A 19,204-nucleotide genomic window follows, 5' to 3' on the forward strand; every position below is an offset into this window, starting at 1 on the left:
ATATATTAAATATTAATTATTCAAACAATTTATATATATAAATAAATAGTTTAATATGCATATATATTTTTTGAAAATTATTTAATTTTTTATAAGCAATATTAATTTAAAATAAAAATTATTAATAAAAATGTTTTATACAAATTATTAATTAAAATTATAAATTAAATGAGTTTGCACATTATTTTAATAATAATAATCGAATTTAAAATTAATTGATTAATTTATAAAAAAATTTAATTGAATTTGAGATACAATATTAATCGAATTTAGATAAATAAAATAATATTCATGTAATCTATCCATTTACATCCTAAAAGAAATTTCCCAACTTATAAACTTTTAATATAATTATAAAAAGCCAAGAAACTTCTCAACGATCCTCTTTCAAAGAGGAGTGAATATAAGAACCGTACGTATGATTTCATTTGATTCTGAAACCGTTTCAAATGTTACATCCTTTATTCAACATTGCACAAATACAAGGGAAACCAAAGCTAGCCTTTCCCATTTCAGAACACCACAGACAAGCCAAGGGCTCTAGTCAACTCTGTTAAAAAGGCTGGAAGAGCAGGCCATCCACTAGCAGTCACTAGGTTGCCGTGCCTCACACACCCTTCAGACTCCACCACTTCCCCACCACCCACCTTTACAATGGCCTTCATTCCATGGCTGCTTGCGCATCTCTTTCCCTGATTAATCAAACAACTACTCATTACTAAATTCTCAATCAACAAATATGTATAATTGGTGGCAATTCATTAATCAATTAAGTACCTTTAGAGTACCGGCAGCAGCCAGAAGCCACTTCCCTTGTCCAATTGCTGCAACGATCTTGCCCCTGTCAGCGAATTCCTTGATCAAAGAAACCACTTTCTCATTTATGACCAGCAACTCCGGGGACCTGCCTCCAGGCAACACCAAGCAGTCATAGTCATCAACGGAAATGTCACTCCAGTTAGCGTTAACTACGAAGTTGTGGCCCCGCTTTTCGCTGCATACTAGGGCTCCCTCGTCGTCCTGGATGGCGGTAACGCAGCTCTCCCCCTTTTTCTTGCTTGGGCAAACTGCATCAACCTTGCAGCCCAGACCTTGTAGAGCCCGGAATGGTACATTTACCTCGTAATCTTCTACATAATCCTATAAAACACAAGTTATATTATGAATTGCAATTGTAGGCAGGCTATTTACTGATTTCTATCCTACAAAATTTTGGCTAGCTTACCGCTAACACAACCAGTACTGAATTCATGTGGGATCTTGAAATTTTGGCTCCCATGGACTCAAGTAGAACTCTCATATATTCACCGTGTCCTGGCCACCCAATAGAACTAACAAGATTGCCGTCCTTAAGACAAGCAGTAATGTCAAGAACCGATTCTACACCAGGCTGCTCCCACCAGGTGCCTCCTGCAAGCTCAATGATGGGTTTCAAGCTGGTAAAAGCAGTGCATCGCTTGCCTTGGAGGAGTCCTGCTGCTGCCAACATGAGTTGGCTATGGCAGCTTGTGATTAAAGGCTTCCCTGTTTCTGCAAATCTTCTTACCATACTGATCACCTTGTCATCAGCGCTGAGGATCTCAGTAAACCTGCCTCCAGGTATTATGAGTGTATCATACGATTCTACAGTTTCGTCCTCGTAGTTTGCGTTGAGTGTGAAGAAATGGCCCTGTAATTCTGTATATAGCTGCAAATTTAAAACACCCATGAATTGGCTACCTTTGTTGTTGGGATATAGAAGGATTATGGATTAAGAACATTACCTCAAAGCCCAAGTAATCATGAATGGCGGTGAAGCATTTATCGCCGGAACGCTTGCCGGGAGAGGCACAATCAACCCTCACACCCAAGGATTGAAGCATAAAGAAGGGCACAATCACTTCATAATCTTCCATGTAGTCCCCGCATAGTATGAGAGCTGATTTTTGAGCAACGGAACCCATGGTTTCTATCCTTTTACTTGAATCTGTGAGACTGCGGAATCAGGAGGAAGCTATTTATTCATAAAGCATGAGGCTTTATTCCCCCAGAAAGTAGGAGGAAAATGAAGTGGAAGAGTGGAGGGCTTCAATTAATTGAGGACCAGTGATTTTATTGGTAGGTATAGTTGAGGATTATATTCACGTTTAAATTGCACTCAACAGCCTCATCTACTTCTTGTCCTTTATGCCATCCGTTTTAGTTTTATAACCCAAAACTTCACATTTTCATAATAATAAAGACAACTTTTTTAGCATCAAGTCATTATGTTATTTTATTTTATTGAGAATTGAATAGAAATAATTACGTAATGCTTTACAGTTGAAATGCTAATTTTCTGGGCCGGCCGAGTTGAATGAAGAACCATTGCTTAATAAAACTGTATTCATCATCTTAATAGAAAATCTAAACCTGTGAAATATGGAGACATTTCAAGTGATCAACATATTACATTGATGTTATAAACAATCAGGAAATGCTAGAGTTACAAATGATATCTGCGTCGCCCGGCAAATCATCACTATCACTCACCTCTTCTCCATTTCAGGTTCAAATGACTATGAACGAACCAAAAATAGGATGGCAGGCTTCATATATGAAAAAAAATTGAAAGCTCGCCAATGATATGGTCGAACAAAAGTATGCCGAAAATTCAAGGCATACATTAAAAAAAATTCAGTCCGATCTCGGCCTGTTAGAACCGCCTTTGCTATTGTTGTAAACTGGTAAGTGCCATCGGGAGCCATGTTTCCTTTTGCCATAACAACGCCAATAAATTACCAATATTGACGCTACAAAGCAAATTGGCACTGCCCATCTGTATACAAAAAATGAAAAAAAAAAAAAAAAAAAAAAAAAAGAGAAAAATTAACAATATTAAAAACATTGCAGACTTGGTTTTTATGGCTATGAACAGAATGCTCGACTATTACACTGCAGAAAATTAAAAGATAATACTCAATTCCGATAGCAAATCGCCAGCTTAAGATACAACAGGCCTCTCTTTTAGTTAGGAACAAAAGAAGAAATGTTGAATTACCTGTCCAAATCAAGGATAGGGCTGTAAACAACTGTTTCCCAGGTTGCTACAATAAAATGCCAAATCGGATTATAATAGAGAGATTCTGCAGACCAGAACATCCTTGTGTATGTCTCCAAGAAGATAAAAAGTATCCACGCGCCCATTTCTATCAAAATGAACTTTATAATGAACCGGCCCACTACCACCATTACAAGGGAGAAGGCAACCAACCAATTGAAAAGCCTTTGGTTGTATTCTTTTATAAATAGAGATTTGGACTTCCCCAACATCTGCAGGTTCACACAATACATTCATAGACGCCCAATTCAGCTAATGAAAATGAGCAAGCAAGCAAATATCATCAGGGAAATAATAATGAAATAACTATGGTTGATCATTTGAGAGAAATCTTTCACATTACATGATGTAACAAGTTTACCAGGTACCATTTAGAGGGCCACTTCCAATGAGATCAAGATTAACATAATTTAAGATTAGTTGACATCTTAAATGATGATATTTTTCTCCATTGATAATTCTGCTTTAAACACTATCTAAAACAATGAGGAAGTAATAACGGCACATATGATTTCCACTCTTTCAAAATGCAACCAACTCAAGCATCAGTGTCAATCACTAAAACAAATTTGGAAATAGAAAGAAAAAAATGGTAAAAAAGAAGTGCATAATTCCATAATTCAAGGAATAACAAAATGAATGATAGTATGCCTAACCTTCATCATGCGTTGCTCATAGTTTGCTTTTGAGGGTCCAACACATTCCTGCTCAAAACTTTGGTTGCATTGCAGAAAGCCGGCATTGAACTTTGCCATGGAAGGAAGTCTGAGGACTTGAAGTTGGTCCATTTTGTCCTCACATCGAACATACAATGCCTCACACAGTTTTGCTGATTCATACTCATTTGCCATCATGATGTTTTTATAAGCCTACATAGAATCCACAGTAAATATCTGTACAAGGGATCACAATATATTGCAGAATGTACAATCCTATATGATATTGCAAATACTGTAGTCCTAGCATAGGCACCTATGAAAATATAAATTGATAGTATATTGAATTTCAAACTAGCAAACCCCAAATACGCTACACATGGCATAAAGCACATGCCAAATCCAGAACTGTGATACCCAACAGCAGTGAGCCAACTATGATGAGAAAGTCAATTAACAGAAAAAATCATGAAATACTAAATTATCCATGTACATTTATTTGTAAAAGCAATTTTCAACTTGTGGTTTTAAGTGAGTAAGGTGGCCTAAATGATATCTTCTGATTCAACAGCTATGAAAAACTTTTAGAAGGGGGGCATTAATAATCAGGTCTGATCTTGTACTTGACATGTATTAAAACCAGTGCTGCTCTCTCTCTCTTTGGTTGAGAGTGGTCTGTATTTGGATCAGTTGGGAGTTTTTAGCCATGATTTTGTACGAGTTCAAAACACTAGTCAAGAATCTTCAAGTCAATCAGCAAAATCTTTTGCAGAAAAATTAATTTTACTTCTCTGCATATCAGTTCCAAAAATAAAAAAATCTATGATTCTTGATTTAATGGGAAAAGAATCATCACATCATACCTTCCCTATTTCTTCTTCCAGTTGCATGACTGATCTCTTTGCATGGTTACGGCCAAAATGCTGTTCATCAAAAGATTTCACTGCTTCCCCTCTAGACCTTCCATGGGCCTCTTGCAGAGATTGCTCTGGGAGTGGTAACATTAATTTTGCCATTGTTTCACTGTATAGCTTCAAACATCTCTCAAGGATACCCTTGTTGAAAACCTCCACAAGAGATCCAGTTGATGGAATCTCCCCTTTATTCAAGGCTTCAAGTATCTGAAAATTTTTAAGATAAAAAGATGAGGGAATATATATGATCCGCATCATTAAATCTAGATTTCAACTATACTCTTGTTTGCTTCTTCTTTCCCCCCTTATTCCTTCCATTCCCTAGCATAGCAAACTTAACATGTGGTAAAACAAGGTCATTACTGCTATATGAAGGAATGGTGTTCCAATATACTTGGTACTTGAAACCATTTTTTCAAGGATGTCATCCAACGCCAAGCGCTAATTGCATATCACACAGATACACTGCTAAGAATATAAGAGACCCGTGTCATATTTAGTTGAAATTATGGGCATCTAAGAAATTCCTTGTTAATTTATTATCTAACCTTCTATCTTTTACGCCCTCTCAGGAGAAGTGGCAAATGATGCATTAACAAAAGAATGCCTACTGCCTAGTCCCTAGTGAACCAAAAATTGCTATACAATAACTATTCCCCCCCATGGAAACTTTCTTTTCGATAAAATAAAAGCAAAAGATTTACAAGATTAACATTGAAAAAATGGAAAGAAATGTGAAATTGACATACAGTTTAAAATAAACTCAGTTTTCACATCTCCAACACAAAACTTTGCTTTTATGTAAAATTCCACCTGATGACTCAGCAGGTTGGTATAAACAAATGTACCTGTTCCAAAAAAGTTACAAACTCTTGTCCGTTTAGAAGTTTTCCCTGCACAATCTTTGGGCGAACAATGCTAGCAACAAGCTCCTTCAATTGCTCCCTTTTTTTAACATATACTGGGTCAAGCTCAACATCTTTCATGTCACAAAGCTTTGTTCGCTGGATATGAGGCTGTCCAAATTCACAGTGCAAGGTTATGGAAGGTAATTAAAGATCCACATGAAATTGATATAAAAATAAGACATGTTCTTCATCCCTTCTTTCATTTTTTTCATTCATTTGCTTTTGACCTTTTGTGTTGACTTCAATGGTAGCATATTAACGGGGAAAGACTCAAAGACTATTGTTTAATGCAACAAACACATAGTAAGCTCTTACCTGTGGCAAGCTAAAAGCTGTGCTGTTATCACCCATAATAGCAAGGGATTCTCGAATTTGGTTAACCTGATAAAAGGTCCAAGAAGAGTGACAACTCCCAGAATCATAAATTTTAATGACTGTATTGGAATTCAAATCATGCAGACAAGTGAAGTACCTGATCAATATTTTTATCCCCTGCATTAAGAACAAGCACCCACAATCAAACCTCTGTTTAATAACACAGTTATTAAGGATAACACTTCATCTTTAATAAAATCTGGCTTGGAGGGGAAAAAGCACTAACCATTATTGTTAGGGACACGTTGAAGGGCTTCATTCACCATTTCCTGAACCGATTTCCCTTCTATATAACCCAAAAACAATCAGTTTTCAAGTATAGAAGATGTCAAAACATGAATAGATGAACCCAAAGGTAATAAGAATAATTAAGTATTAATGTGCAATTTATGGAAAAAGAGATGCAAATTGTTCATTACTTCTTTAAATAGGCCTCTCAAATAAATTTAAACAAAAAAAAGTTTCATCACTTAGTTAGTGATTATTGTATAGTTTAACTTGCTTCTAACACTTAACAATTATCTTTTATATTCAATTTACTAAACATAAATCACTTTTAATATTGTGTGGATTTTTTAATTTCACGACATAGTAGTTATATATGTTTTATGGATGATATTTAATTACATAAAAAATATCATTAAATTTTTTAACTTATAATTATGCTTTAGCCCTCCAAATTTTTAATTCTAGATTCATCCCTGAAAACATACCATAATGAGGAATGTAAACCCACCTTAAGTCTATTGAATCAGAAACCTACAATCATCTATCATGCAGCACTCCATTGATCCATTGAGTTTGGAAAAAGCAAAGTCATACAAAAATTTCAGTGGCACAAATGGACAAATTGATAAAGTAAAAACTGAAAGGGAACAACAGATTTCAAGATTCGATGCATCCACCCCACCAGATGTTGCAGGCAGCAGCATATAAGACCTAGATCGTCATTGATAGAAGCAAGCAGCTATTCAACAAATAAAATCCCAAGTTATTTATGAACTTACGTAGAAAATCACGCTGGATAAGCCACAGTAGTTTTGCAGGTTCAAAAGCAACACCTTGGCCCTATATATATATAAGTAACAGTTGTTCGATTACCCATCAGTCTCAGATATCCAACTCAAAGAAAACATATAAAGAGGAATATCTTTGCATGACTTGTAAATTACCTTAACTCTAAGTCCCATGTAGTTGTCAGACCACCCATGAAACAACTAGTGTTAGTGAGGTAGTTAAGGTGTCAAAAGAAAAAACCACAAATTGTTTTTGCAGCTTACACAGTTTATTCTTTAATCAGATATGAAGATGAACTCAAAAGAAGAAGTGCAAACCTTCCATAAAATTCTTCAGCAAGCTCGACTGCAAATGACAGGCGGGATATGTCAGCTTCTCGGATCTAAACAGACAATGGAACAAACATGTAAGTATTGCCAAAAGAATTAACTAAAATGAGAATCTTGATGACAAATTGCCAATAACCTTGTACTTATAACCTCACATTAGGAAAGCAAATTGTAAATGTCAGATATTATTGCCTACATAAAAAAAAAGGCATAGACATGTCATGTTTTGTTTTTCGTTATACAGCTAGTCTAGATCAAAAAGAAAAGTTAGGATTCTCATATGTAAACAGGTCTGCTAGTTTCAAACTTCCAGTTACCAATTAATATACAGTGTGTTCGCACAAAATTATTTAATGGAAAATGTTAATATAAAGTTACAGTATTCACCATCAGTTTCTAGGAGAAGAAATAGGACACCAAATAGTGGATGTTGGATGGGGTAGTAAAAAATGCTTATTAACTGAATTATGGTTTCGGCTACAGTACCCTTAGTTGAAAATCATAATTGGTATTCTAGTACAAACAGAAAAAATCCATACTCCAATGCTTAAGGACTCCCATATTGTGGGCTTTGGGCTGGCATAAATGTACATGCTGAGTGTCAATCCTTTTGGTGTTTTTTTTTTTTTTTAATAAATAAAGTCTCTCAGATGTCAGGTACCCCTGGAATTTTTGTCAGTGAATAAAAATTGAAAGGAATCTGGAAGTTCACATAATTAATTTATTAAAAAAAATTTCTAAATATAGAAACATGTCAAAAAGTTCAGCATTTCCTTAGCAATAGGCCTAAAAATAAATATTTTCTTTGATTCTAGTGATAAATTTTATCCAGAAGGCTATTCTTTTCATCTATGATAAAAGAGTTGCTCAATCATAAAGCATACCAAGCATCCAGCACAAAAAAGTCATAGAAAGCTATAGCATAATTATTTGTGGGTCTAACAAGTCTGACTTTCAGAGAACAACTCTTCCAGAAAAAGTATATTGAAGGCTAAAGTACAGATAAATAACTAACCGTCTCAGGCAAATTATAAATAAGTACAGAACTCAAGACAGTTGCCAGAGCAAATATCCTGCAAGAGCAGATGTGAGAAGGTAAATGGGATATTCAAAGGCAAGTAGAGGTTACATGATTTGGAATTTACCGGTCATCATATACATTTGACTTTCCAACACTTTCAAATCCCTCTGTGTCAAGGTAAAACACAGATGTTTTGACTCCATCAATATCCAATTCAATTGGAGTTCCCCAAACCCAAATCCCTGAAGCAAAGAATAAGAAATATTAAAGATGATTCCTAGAAAAGAATAGCATAGACTTTTGCTCAAATTTGGATTACCTTTTGTCTTTGTGTCACGCATATGTCCAACTCCAAAACCTGAAGAGGGAAAAATTGACCTCAAGGGTATTTACAATTAAGCGTGTAAAATTATAAATAACTTAAACATGGTGAAGACAATACCTCCATAACAAGAAAGGGAAAGAAGCTGATTAAGCAAAAATGATTTTCCAGAGCGGTATGGACCAATGACCTGATTATGCAACCATCAGTATAAGAGGAAAAATATATGCAAAATACAATAGAACAGCTGCTCTTCATGGTTATGTATATTATAAATATAATTTCTACATTTTTTTAACAAAAAAAGTTTACATGTTAAATGCTAGACATGCTATATGGACAACTTATACAAAACTGTTGCGCAAAAAGCATCAAGAAATTGGTCAAGTTTCACTGCCTCATACAAAATTTTTATAAGACATGAGAATTCCTAAAATTTGATGAAACTTAGAATTGTCTCAAGCATAGATTTCTTATCATCATAAATTCACTGTCAACAAGAGTTCTGAATCCCAAATCATGAGGAATAGCATGAGATCCCACAAAGCAGCAACTGATTAGGCAGAAAAAATATAGAAAACATCAACTCTCTCACTACAACTGATACTCCACAAGTTTATTTTTCTTCTTTCTCATGGTTGGTGAAAGATTCCATAACTATCCTTTCTAGATCCAGATTCAATTTTCAACTTATGACTCCATATTAACATTACACTCATGGACAACAATTTCATTTTGATAATAAACAAAAATGTTAAAATTTATCAAATAGTCGCTCAGAAGGGAACACAAGCTCCAAAAAACAACAAGATCACTTTCCTTCTAAGAACAGCACATAAATTCGTCATATATTTTTCTCATGGTAGTATAATGAGCTCAAACTTCATGTATCTTTTAACTAAATTAGGTGAAAATAAGTTGCAATTCTTAGAAACTTAAGAAGATGTATCTCATGCATACAGCAACTGCAGCAATCGGGGTTGTTATTCGTCTGATGGCTTCCAAGCCACTGCTAGCAAGCTGAAGCTTTGTATGACCAGGGTCAGGTTCAATAATCGGAAACCTGCATATGCCGAAAAGAGACACGTATTAAATGAGATAAAATTGTGTTGTTAGCTTCTTGAGAACATCTAAAATATATGATGAAGAAACAATTATGATGCCCAGAATCAATGCAACAAAACACAATGAAAAGTGTTCAAGGAATGATTTGGGAGAAGTGAACATTTAGATGTCCAAAAATAAGCAAGATTGAAATTGACATGCCAGGATAACGAAAACCCACAACCAACAAGAATAACGAGGTGAAGCATTTGGGAATATACTGGCAGTTGCACTTTCCATACAAAATGCATACCTGATAAAAAAAAAAAATTTAATACTATCTATCCAACATAAAAATGAGATTCCATATTTCATAAAAGCACAGGCCTACAAGCAATACCATTTTTTTTATAAAAAAAAATTGCCCCCAAATAATCAATTTTATAGTTACTTCCAACTTTATAGACTTTGAATCCTCAAGTTTGTTTTGCACAGTTGCACTATCTTTGAACTTCAAACGTGTTTCCCATAATACAAGACTAAAAAACTGCCAATTGTGCTGGTTAGCATGTCTAGTCAACTGCACTCCGTATAAACAAAAGATGGGATTAATCTAGGTTTGGCTCTTCTTCATTGCTAAATACATGACCGTAGCTAGCTTGAAAATATAACATAATCCATTTGATTGAACCCCAAAAGAATACTCTAAACTTGTACATCAAGCTCAATTGGCACTGGAAATAATCAATGCCATGTGATATCTTACCAAAGATCTTAAAAGCATACACTTTAAAAAAGTATACCTTTGCATAACAATTAAGCATGAAAGCTTCAGAAACCAGCTTTATGCTAATTCTAAAACTAGATGCCGCAAATCTATTCGAATAGATACAAATCCATAAATTTGCAATAATAAGAACAATAATAGCAAAAAGCGCTACAACGGTTTGAGATTACTTACGCTTGCTGGAAATTGTCAATTGAGAGAGAACCGGATGCAGAAAGGCGGAGAATAAGCGAAATAACAAAAATCCAACAAGAAATCTTCATGATTGAGCGATTGCAAATAATCGTTTACGGTTCTCTTCCTCCCAAATGCAGCACAGTCAGGAATATATAAAATGCGGAACCGTACAGGCGACGCACTTATTCATGACAAAGAAGGCCCGGACGCTTATTTTGAGTAAATGGGCAATAAGAGAAATGGGATCTCGAAAGACTTCTGAAAAGGGTGCACGTTAAGAATTGCGCAGGTGGTTTTGCATCTAAAGAAGATAAGTGCAAAAACTAGTTTTGTAGCGAGAAGCAGAGGATCCTTGCCATCTAGGAAAAAAAGTCTTCATGGTTAACATGAATTTACCGTGGAGGACGCAATTTGTATGGGAAAAACGTGGAGTTATAGGGGTATTATTGTAAGGAATGTAGATAAAAGTACCACCTCAGAGCGTCCGTGTTTTGCTCGGTTTCACCTTGGAGCGGCTTGTGGATCGGAATATGGATTCCCATGTCCAAATTCTTTTTTATTTTCCAACTTCTTAATAATTAAAAAAAAATATATCTTTAATTTTAAATAATATATTAAAATACCTTTTAACATTTTAAAAAATATATTAATTAATTTTTCTATTAATGTAAGCTTATATTAAAATGGATTTCTGGGATGAAAATACAGACAGCTATGAGATATTTTTACTCAAAAAAAAATATAATTAAAAAAAGTAAAATTTAAAATTTTTATAGATATTATCCCAAATATAATATGTAAAGAAAGACCAGAGGATGAATGAAGTTAGTGCTGGAAAAGATTTTAGAAAGCTTATAATTCCTTAGAAGTTTTCTTTTGACGTGGAGGAAGCTTCCTCCTAGGGGCTACGGCTTCTTATTCCTCAATCAACATATTAAAACGTGGTCCATTTGACTTAAGGAGCTGCTTACGATACGGAGTTATGGACTGATTCAGGGTTCTACTGGGAATCAGCAACTAGCCCAATAGGCCAGTGGTTGAAACCTTGAAATTCAAATTAAATTCACTTTCACTACCCAACAGTTATTATTTATAAATTGGGACCAACAAAGACTTCCTTGGCTTGGCATCTAATCCTTCAACTCTGATTCGAGGTTTTGCACTCTGAAACATAGTATGGGCCCAGATGTTCATTTGAAGCTCGCAAGATGGGCCTAACTACTAGAACCAAAACATAGTCCAGGGCACACAATCTCAAGCCTCATTTGTATTGGGCCTGAGCTAGGGCAAGCCCACCATTTAAACGGGGTGTCCCCTAGAGAAAAAAGCTATGGAAATGATTGGCTTTTTTTTGAGAATGAAGCAAAAAATAAAGGAGCTGCAGCAGGATTGTAATTTTAGCAATGGCCTGATTGAAAGGGAAGTATAACTTGAGATTGCAATTTGCAATAACAGGAATACAACTGAAAAGATCCAATTTCAGGCAAGCTAACTTTGCTTTAATCATCCACCTTCACGTCATCTGTTTTGCTAAGGCCTAACCTTAAATCTTTTTCAAGAAACCAATAAGAGAATAATAGAATTATTAGACGGTTGGGGAAGTAGGTGTAAGGTCAAGTGTTTGTTTTTGTTTTTATAATTATTTTCATAACCAATCTCATTGCCTCATAAAGCAAAACCTACCATCCCTTTTTCTCTCTTCTTTATTATAAGTACTATTATTAATTATTTCTATCTCTCTTTCTTTTTATTGGACCTTGCCGTGTTATGCAGGTTTTGTCATATGTTTCTCTTAACAGTATTTCATCTTGAGGCAACCAACAATGGATGGCCTTTACGCATGCAGCCCTTTCCCCTTTTTGGTTCATTAAAGGATAGCGGAAACCTAGAAAAGAAATTGATGTTGCCGTAGATTTTGAATGCCCCCATCAATTCTACTGTCAAAGAATAAATTGTTGCATAATTAAGTTATGGAAGATTTATAATTTAGTTTTTGGTTATTATAATTATTAATAAATTAATTTTTATATTTTTAAAAATTTATTAAAATATTTTTTTAATTAATAAAATAATTTTTTTTTATTTTCGCTGTTATAAATATAATAAAAAATAAAATTATCCTTATTTTTTCTTCATCTTCTTCAATTCTTTGATTTTTTTTTATTTTTCATTTTATTCCTCTTTAATAAGGAGGAAACGATTTTTTTTTTATTATTTTTTTCTTATTTTTTAAGAAGAAAGAAGAGGATAAATTATTTCGTTAATGAAAATAAATGATAAAAATATTTTAATAAATATGAGAAAAGATAATAATATTTTAATAAATTTTTAAAAATATAAAAATTAATTTATTAATAATATTAATATTTAAAAACTAAATAAAAAGTTTTATTTGAGAATAAAATTAAATTTAAAAAATTTTCTTTCTCATCATTTGCCTATTTTTAAAAGTTTTTTTTCTCATCATTTATCTATTTTTAACGAAAAAAATGACGAAAAGATTATTTAATTGATGAAAAAAAAATTTAGAGACTAACGTGTTAATAATAAAAATATCAAAAAATTAAATAATAAATCCCTTCTAAAATAAAACACCAAATAATAGGTAATTTTTACGGGAAATAAAATGTATATGGAAAAAAATTAAAGGAAAAAGAAAGATGGGAAAGGGAGGGAATTGGCGTCATCCATGGGAAGAGCCGAAGGCGAGACAAGAGGCTGTGGTCCAAATTAGAACACAACACAAAACGCACTGGGAGAACTACCACTCATCTAATGATCATCACACAAGAAACGAGATTTTCATGTCCTTCGCGCACCGACATCAGTAACTCCCTTTTTTTTTCTTTTTTATTTTTTTTAACAGATAAGAGAAAAAAATATATATATTAAAAGAAAAAATTTAAGTCACGAGAAGGAATCATCTTTTTTTCAACTCCTCCTCCTTCTTCTTCTTCTTAACCATCCACCACCTCATTTGACTCCCTGAGTCTGCACAGCGCACCATTAAAGTTAGCTTCGATAAGGAAGTGTGGTCCCCTCACCCTTGCTATCAAGTCCACATTAGGGTTCCTTGTTTTTTATCTTCTTTTTCGTTTTAATTTTCTTTTTGAAACTGATTTCTTCCTCCCATTTTAGAAAAAGAGAGATTCTCATAATTTCACCACTGTCTTCATATTATCTATCATATACTCGCCTTTCTTGCTAGGCTTTCGATTGGATCTTGTTGCTTCTAACATTGGTTTTCCAATGGTAATTAAATCTATATTAATTTAAATATAAATATTAATTTTTTTAAAAATGGTGGATTTTTTTTTTATTTCGAAATAATTATGAGAAATAAAATAAACGTACTGGTTACAAAATTAGAGTTTAATGAGGGGGATCATAAGGATGATGAACGTCAAAACGAGCAGTTGGGACGTTCCTGTCTAAGAAAGCAATCCATTAATGGCGATTGAGAGCTACCGCTGTGGACACGGCTGCGTTTTCATCAAATCAGCTGGTCTGCTCCGGCCTTCAATTCCGTATTAGTAATTGTATTGCGAGGACGTGGGTGCACAAAAATTTACAGACACCAATCATTTGGTCCTTGGTTTAAGATAAAGAAAATTTTCTACGCAATAAAAATAAATTGCTTGAATATTTATTGAATTTTGTAAAAAGTTTCTGGGTTTGCTATTTCCCAGATACGATGTTAATGTCTGTGGGCCCAATCACAGAAACGACAAATTTGGAGCATTTTAGCAATAAGTATCTAGCAAAAGCAGAATCTGCGCCAGGGGTCAAGTATTATAAAAGTTCACCCATCTCTCGCTGCAAAGTCCGGAGAGAAATTGAAAATAACGCAAGTGAAGCCAACATTTAAAAAATAAATTATAATCATAAAAAGTTTTGAAAATTAAAATATTGAATTTTCCTTTTTCTAAAAGAATTATTTGATCGATTGCATGACATGGAGCGTGGAATTGAAGCTTCACGCAACAAGCGCAATTGAAGTCCGTTTACTTGTAAGGCGGGCATGAGTTGGTTGGAGAAGAAATGCACCCATCCGAAGCGCGTTGAAAATATTTTTAGCTATAAATTATTGTAGCAGAAAATTTTAATAAAATATAAAGTTATTTAAATACTATAATTTATCAAAGACTTTTTTTTTTCGTTGAGGATAGATTTCGTAGTTCATTTTGCTTTTTAAATTGTATTTGGATCTGTTTTCTTCTTGCGACCTTTTGGTAGTAGTTTTGAATTTTCCCAGTACAAGTAACTAGTTTGAGCATAATAACATAATATTTTACTTGATTCATATTTAATAGTTTTAGACTTGATTTTTTTTTAATTATAAATATATTTTCAAAACTGTTAAAAAATAGTAAAAGTTATATAAAAGAAAATTAAAAAAAATTATGATAAAATCTTTTATTGATCTAAATTATACTTAACTAATTTATTAAGAAAATGGAAAAAGTGGACGCAAAAATTTAATTTGTATTGATACCAGAAATCAAAGTTCGAAAATTTTAAAAATACTTGAGCAAAAGGCCTTGCTGGAGAGAGAACACGTTATTCAAATAATAGGTTATTATTAAAAAATTATTCTCATGTTTATGTCATCTTTGAACATAAAAGTTTTAATGATATGGTCTATGATGTAATTGTAAATTAACTAATTATTAAAATTTCTCTAAACACATATGCGTACTTTAGATGTATTGTGTCAATAACAGGCATTCATGGGACATGATATAATCAAATAGTTTCGATTTATGAATTTGATTAATTAGGATGATCTTTGACGAATCAGGACTAAAATAGCAGGTGTTTAACTGAAAGTAATTCCTTGTAATACTGTTGCATCTAAAACATGAAAATTCAAGCCCCCAACGGATTCTAGCAAGTAATCATCCTACAATGGAAAATACTAATTTGCATCAATCACAAATGGGCTGCTCGTCGCAAGGTAATAGATTGCGGGTGAGGGTCGCAAAAATTGCAAGTAAACAAAGAGCAACAAGGATGTGATGATGGAAGAGTCGAATTAAAAATGATTTTATTTTCAACAACCTCACCTCACGGCGCTCTAGACGACACGAGTCTCTGACCTCTAATTATGGTGCAAACACCTCCGTCTGAGAAAGGCTAGAAAATCACAACGGATTTGAAACACCAATTCACTGACTAAACAGAGATGCTAATAAAGATAATTTATTTTCTTCAAACACTGATCCGTAGATCCTTCTTTGCAACAGATTGCATTGGTTCAATCAAGAGGCTAAATAGAGAAGAAAAAATAAAACGCAGGGATGGAGAAGAACAAAATGCAAAATCAATTGATCTCATCCATTCAAAAAGTAAACGGCCACACATAATTACCCCAAGAAAAAAAAAACAGAACAAATTCATTTTAATCTGCATACTATTCTTACAGTAAAGAGTTTTATTGATATTAGTAAATCAAAGCCCTTACACAAAAAGCAGAAGGGGATTTTGATTAGTTATAAACTTATATCACATTTGATATCTGATCTCCAAAATTTAAAAAGGAGGAGAATAAGATTGCAGAAGACCAAAATTTCAAGCTTCATCTTCGATAACTGAAGCCAAACCGGTCACGGTCTTAAACCCAATCTTAAAACTCTTGGGCTTAATCTCGGGCGGTTTCCATTCTCTTACCATCGTGTCATTCTCTTCTTCCATAGAACTTTCAGGCGACAAAGAAAATACAGACTCGGCCAATTCAGTATCCTCCTCCGAGTTATCCTCTCTGCCACCCGGTGGAAAATTGTTGATCCCTTTTCGAACGAAAGTTTGCTCCTTTGGAGGTCTGGTGCCAGGTTGGTGCGAGGAAAGAGCCTGTGTGGCCCGCGTATAAGGAGAAAGCCATTTAGCTTTGACATACTCGGCCTTTCTCCACGGTGGGATGTGCATACCCTTCTTCTTGAGGCTCTGCTTCGCTGCATTCGATACAACGCAGATGATCTTTTGGAGACGATCCGCTTTTCCCACGAAGATATGGGGTAGAGATTGGAGAAGGGATTTGTAGGCCTTGGTTGATCGAGCAATTTCAAATTCTGATCTGAAATCAATGTCAATTAGCAGTCTCTCGCCTGAGATGATCACGTCTATGTACTCATACTCACCTGCATTAGCAATAAAATCTACCATTACTGAGGATAGTATGTATAGCTTGTGTCAGACTACAAATTGAAAATAAATCAATCCCTCAAATCCACAGAAGTTAACAAACGGGAAAAAATGATATTGGTCAAAATTATAACTATCATAAAGTAATTATACAAGGTTGGTTTTCAATTCTATCTTTTCACAAGAAACAGAGAGAGAGAGAGAGAGGGAGAGAAGAAGAAGAAGAAGAAGAAGAAGAAGAATAGGAGGAGGATTTTCTCTTAATTCGTAAATGTTATCCAGTAATAGAAAACATTAATGCACTGAATCGAAAGTTGCCAATTAAAAAAGAGGAAGGTGGATTTTTAAATAATTCATATGTTATAAAAGATATATTTTTTTTTAATTATTGTCTTTGATCAAATTCTTCCTTCCTTCCGGCAACCAAACAGAAAAACTAGATACTTTTGCAATTTGAGAGAGACGGGCTTTAAGCGAGAGAAAGTACCGGCGGGATGGGCGGGGGATTTTCCCCAATGGGACTTGCAGATTGAAGCGTCGTATCCAAGAGCCACTAATCCATCAGTAACGATCTTCCGGCAAATATCGTCTTTACGCTTGCAGATCCTGTTCTTATCAACGATCCCCGCAGTGTCCGCCAGCAAATTCCTCTCAGAAACACTTGCACAGGGGACCAAACTCTGTCCATAATCGGGAACGTATTATAAAAAACTCCAGGGGAAAGGAAAATGAAAAAGAAGAAAAAAGAATCAAGTTAAAAACAGTTTCTGACAATAGGGAATTTATCTACCTTCAGAGTTTCAATTCCTTCGCCGGAGGAAGACAAATTAGGGTCGTCAAAAACACCATAGGGTTCAAATTCATCTTCCGAGCTATCATTGCAATTCCCGTTGAAGCAGTTGCAGCGATTGCGGGCACACCTCACTACGGCGGATGATTGCTTTTCGTTGCTCTCCTCTATGAAGTTCTGTACCATATTCGCCAAGCACTGTGAGCTCGGTTCAAATTCAGTCGAGCCATTAACGCCGTCCTTGTGGAAATGCGTCCCGTCAAGGATAGCGACCTTTTCAGCGGCGGGATTTCTCAGGAATTGGAGCTCAAAAAGCCTCTTGAGACGCGATTTCACAACTGGCTTTGCTGGCTCCAACCTAATCGACTCTGTCGGGGTGTCTGAATTGATTGGCTGGATCTTCATCTGATAAGGCATGACCAGTGCGATCATGAACACGAGAAACGATTCAACCCACCACCGATGTCAAAAGAGTATTATCAATTTTTCTTCTCCGTTTTTCAAAAATCTTACTTATACAACTTATTTTTCTCAGCACTTAGGCTTCAGTACCAAAATTGAGAAAGAAAAAATGTAATTAGGTGAAAGAAAATCCAAAAGATAAATACAGGTTTAAACCCTACAACTCAATCGAAAAAAGCCCAAAAGATGCACTAGATTCGTCGATAACTCCACAGAATGAGAGTTTGTAAAAAAAAACTCCACAGAATGAGATCAGCAAATCAAATCAACACGAAAATTCAGAACTTCACCAAAGACAAAGTGCGTTGAATAAAATTCTTAAGACTCTTGAGCTGAAACAACTATCCTATACCTCCGATTATTATATGCTATTTAGACTCTGATTTGCAAGACAAAGCATGGAATAACTTCTAAACTCTGCTAAGTAAAGTCGCTTTTGCTTAGGGTTTCTACATACGGTTAAAGTTCCGATATACGCGACGGCACAACAACGTTACGCTTCCATTTTTGAAATTTAAACACAACTCATAGCCGTCACCTTCATTTTCTAGCTAATGGCTTGAAATTCCGGCGACGGAATGCCGGAGACGAGTAAAAAAGGTAAAACTAAAAATCAGATAGAGAAGGAGAGGGGAATATAATAGGAACTTTACTGGCATGGTAATTTGGTTTTTGTTTGAAGGACGATAAAAAGCTGAAGAAGGGGCGTAGGCATTTTAAAGAGGACCAAGGCTGAGAGCGGGCTGACTAGGCATGAGACGCCACGTGTTTATCCTACGTGGCAATAGATATGTAATCTGCTCCCTGGGGGTACGTGTCGACGAAGGAACCCATTTCGTGTTCCTTGTGCTTGTTACTCGAAGCCACGTTAAGCGATAAGGAGACATTTAATTTTCCCAAAATATCCTTGTGTTTTTCTTGAAATGACGCGGTGGTGCCCGGGGTGGAATGACCAGACTTTGGGAATCGTCCATCATTTTGTCGTGCGTAACTTTGAGAAACCAACTTCCAAGCTAAGTTTAGTGTGTAGTTTATGTTTTGACGAAAATGCCCCTGATGAATAAAGAGATAAGATGCTAATTGAGGGCGATATTTCGACAAAGAGGCAAGCGGACAAAAGATCAGAATGGTCATTCAACAATTTGATAACTTTTCAGTTAAATGCTCGTTGTTTTGTGTGGA

General features: G+C 34.8%; 3 protein-coding genes across 5 annotated transcripts; all 3 read right to left on the bottom strand.

Annotated features, from left to right (window-relative positions):
• Positions 1-402: 402 nt before the first annotated feature.
• On the bottom strand, positions 403-2,071 carry LOC110611415 (DJ-1 protein homolog E). Its single transcript, XM_021751740.2, has 4 exons — positions 1,764-2,071; positions 1,226-1,687; positions 778-1,140; positions 403-692 (listed from the first exon to the last, which is right to left on the bottom strand). The coding sequence occupies exons 1-4, from the start codon at positions 1,941-1,943 to the stop codon at positions 513-515; spliced, it is 1,185 nt and encodes a 394-aa protein (XP_021607432.1). The 5' UTR covers positions 1,944-2,071; the 3' UTR covers positions 403-512.
• Positions 2,072-2,331: 260 nt separating this feature from the next.
• LOC110611401 (guanylate-binding protein 4) lies at positions 2,332-11,014 on the bottom strand. The gene is made up of 17 exons (XM_021751714.2): positions 10,627-11,014; positions 9,582-9,684; positions 8,742-8,811; positions 8,619-8,657; positions 8,424-8,541; positions 8,294-8,351; positions 7,267-7,331; positions 7,105-7,111; positions 6,940-7,000; positions 6,159-6,218; positions 6,030-6,049; positions 5,873-5,938; positions 5,498-5,665; positions 4,599-4,856; positions 3,736-3,948; positions 3,020-3,291; positions 2,332-2,797 (listed from the first exon to the last, which is right to left on the bottom strand). The coding sequence occupies exons 1-17, from the start codon at positions 10,713-10,715 to the stop codon at positions 2,656-2,658; spliced, it is 1,809 nt and encodes a 602-aa protein (XP_021607406.1). The 5' UTR covers positions 10,716-11,014; the 3' UTR covers positions 2,332-2,655.
• Positions 11,015-16,006: 4,992 nt separating this feature from the next.
• Positions 16,007-18,725, bottom strand: LOC110611410. Of its 3 annotated transcripts, none has more exons than XM_043961006.1 (3): positions 17,561-18,725; positions 17,258-17,450; positions 16,007-16,784 (listed from the first exon to the last, which is right to left on the bottom strand). In XM_043961006.1, the coding sequence occupies exons 1-3, from the start codon at positions 17,990-17,992 to the stop codon at positions 16,201-16,203; spliced, it is 1,209 nt and encodes a 402-aa protein (XP_043816941.1). In that variant the 5' UTR covers positions 17,993-18,725; the 3' UTR covers positions 16,007-16,200. The 3 variants fall into 3 exon arrangements, with proteins under 3 accessions (XP_043816941.1, XP_043816937.1, XP_021607419.1); XM_043961002.1 differs by having other exon boundaries at positions 16,007-16,793; XM_021751727.2 differs by having other exon boundaries at positions 16,007-16,766; positions 17,561-18,724.
• Positions 18,726-19,204: the final 479 nt, after the last annotated feature.

The sequence above is a fragment of the Manihot esculenta genome, chromosome 1 (assembly GCF_001659605.2).
Source record: "Manihot esculenta cultivar AM560-2 chromosome 1, M.esculenta_v8, whole genome shotgun sequence".
Lineage (NCBI taxonomy): Eukaryota > Viridiplantae > Streptophyta > Magnoliopsida > Malpighiales > Euphorbiaceae > Manihot > Manihot esculenta.

What these genes read in the sequence shown, in the direction of transcription:
- LOC110611401 (XM_021751714.2), bottom strand. Translation starts at nt 10,715, where the DNA reads ATGAAGATTTCTTGTTGGATTTTTGTTATTTCGCTTATTCTCCGCCTT. An exon ending in TCAAATGTATATGATGACCG is followed by an intron (nt 8,352 to 8,423) that starts GTAAATTCCAAA and finishes CTGCTCTTGCAG; the next exon opens with GATATTTGCTCTGGCAACTG. An exon ending in CCTATCCTTGATTTGGACAG is followed by an intron (nt 2,798 to 3,019) that starts GTAATTCAACAT and finishes TTTTGTATACAG; the next exon opens with ATGGGCAGTGCCAATTTGCT.
- LOC110611415 (XM_021751740.2), bottom strand. Translation starts at nt 1,943, where the DNA reads ATGGGTTCCGTTGCTCAAAAATCAGCTCTCATACTATGCGGGGACTAC. An exon ending in ATGATTACTTGGGCTTTGAG is followed by an intron (nt 1,688 to 1,763) that starts GTAATGTTCTTA and finishes TTAAATTTGCAG; the next exon opens with CTATATACAGAATTACAGGG. An exon ending in CTGCTGCCGGTACTCTAAAG is followed by an intron (nt 693 to 777) that starts GTACTTAATTGA and finishes TTGATTAATCAG; the next exon opens with GGAAAGAGATGCGCAAGCAG.
- LOC110611410 (XM_043961002.1), bottom strand. Translation starts at nt 17,992, where the DNA reads ATGATCGCACTGGTCATGCCTTATCAGATGAAGATCCAGCCAATCAAT. An exon ending in AAGGAATTGAAACTCTGAAG is followed by an intron (nt 17,451 to 17,560) that starts GTAGATAAATTC and finishes GATTATGGACAG; the next exon opens with AGTTTGGTCCCCTGTGCAAG. An exon ending in ATCCCCCGCCCATCCCGCCG is followed by an intron (nt 16,794 to 17,257) that starts GTACTTTCTCTC and finishes TACTATCCTCAG; the next exon opens with TAATGGTAGATTTTATTGCT.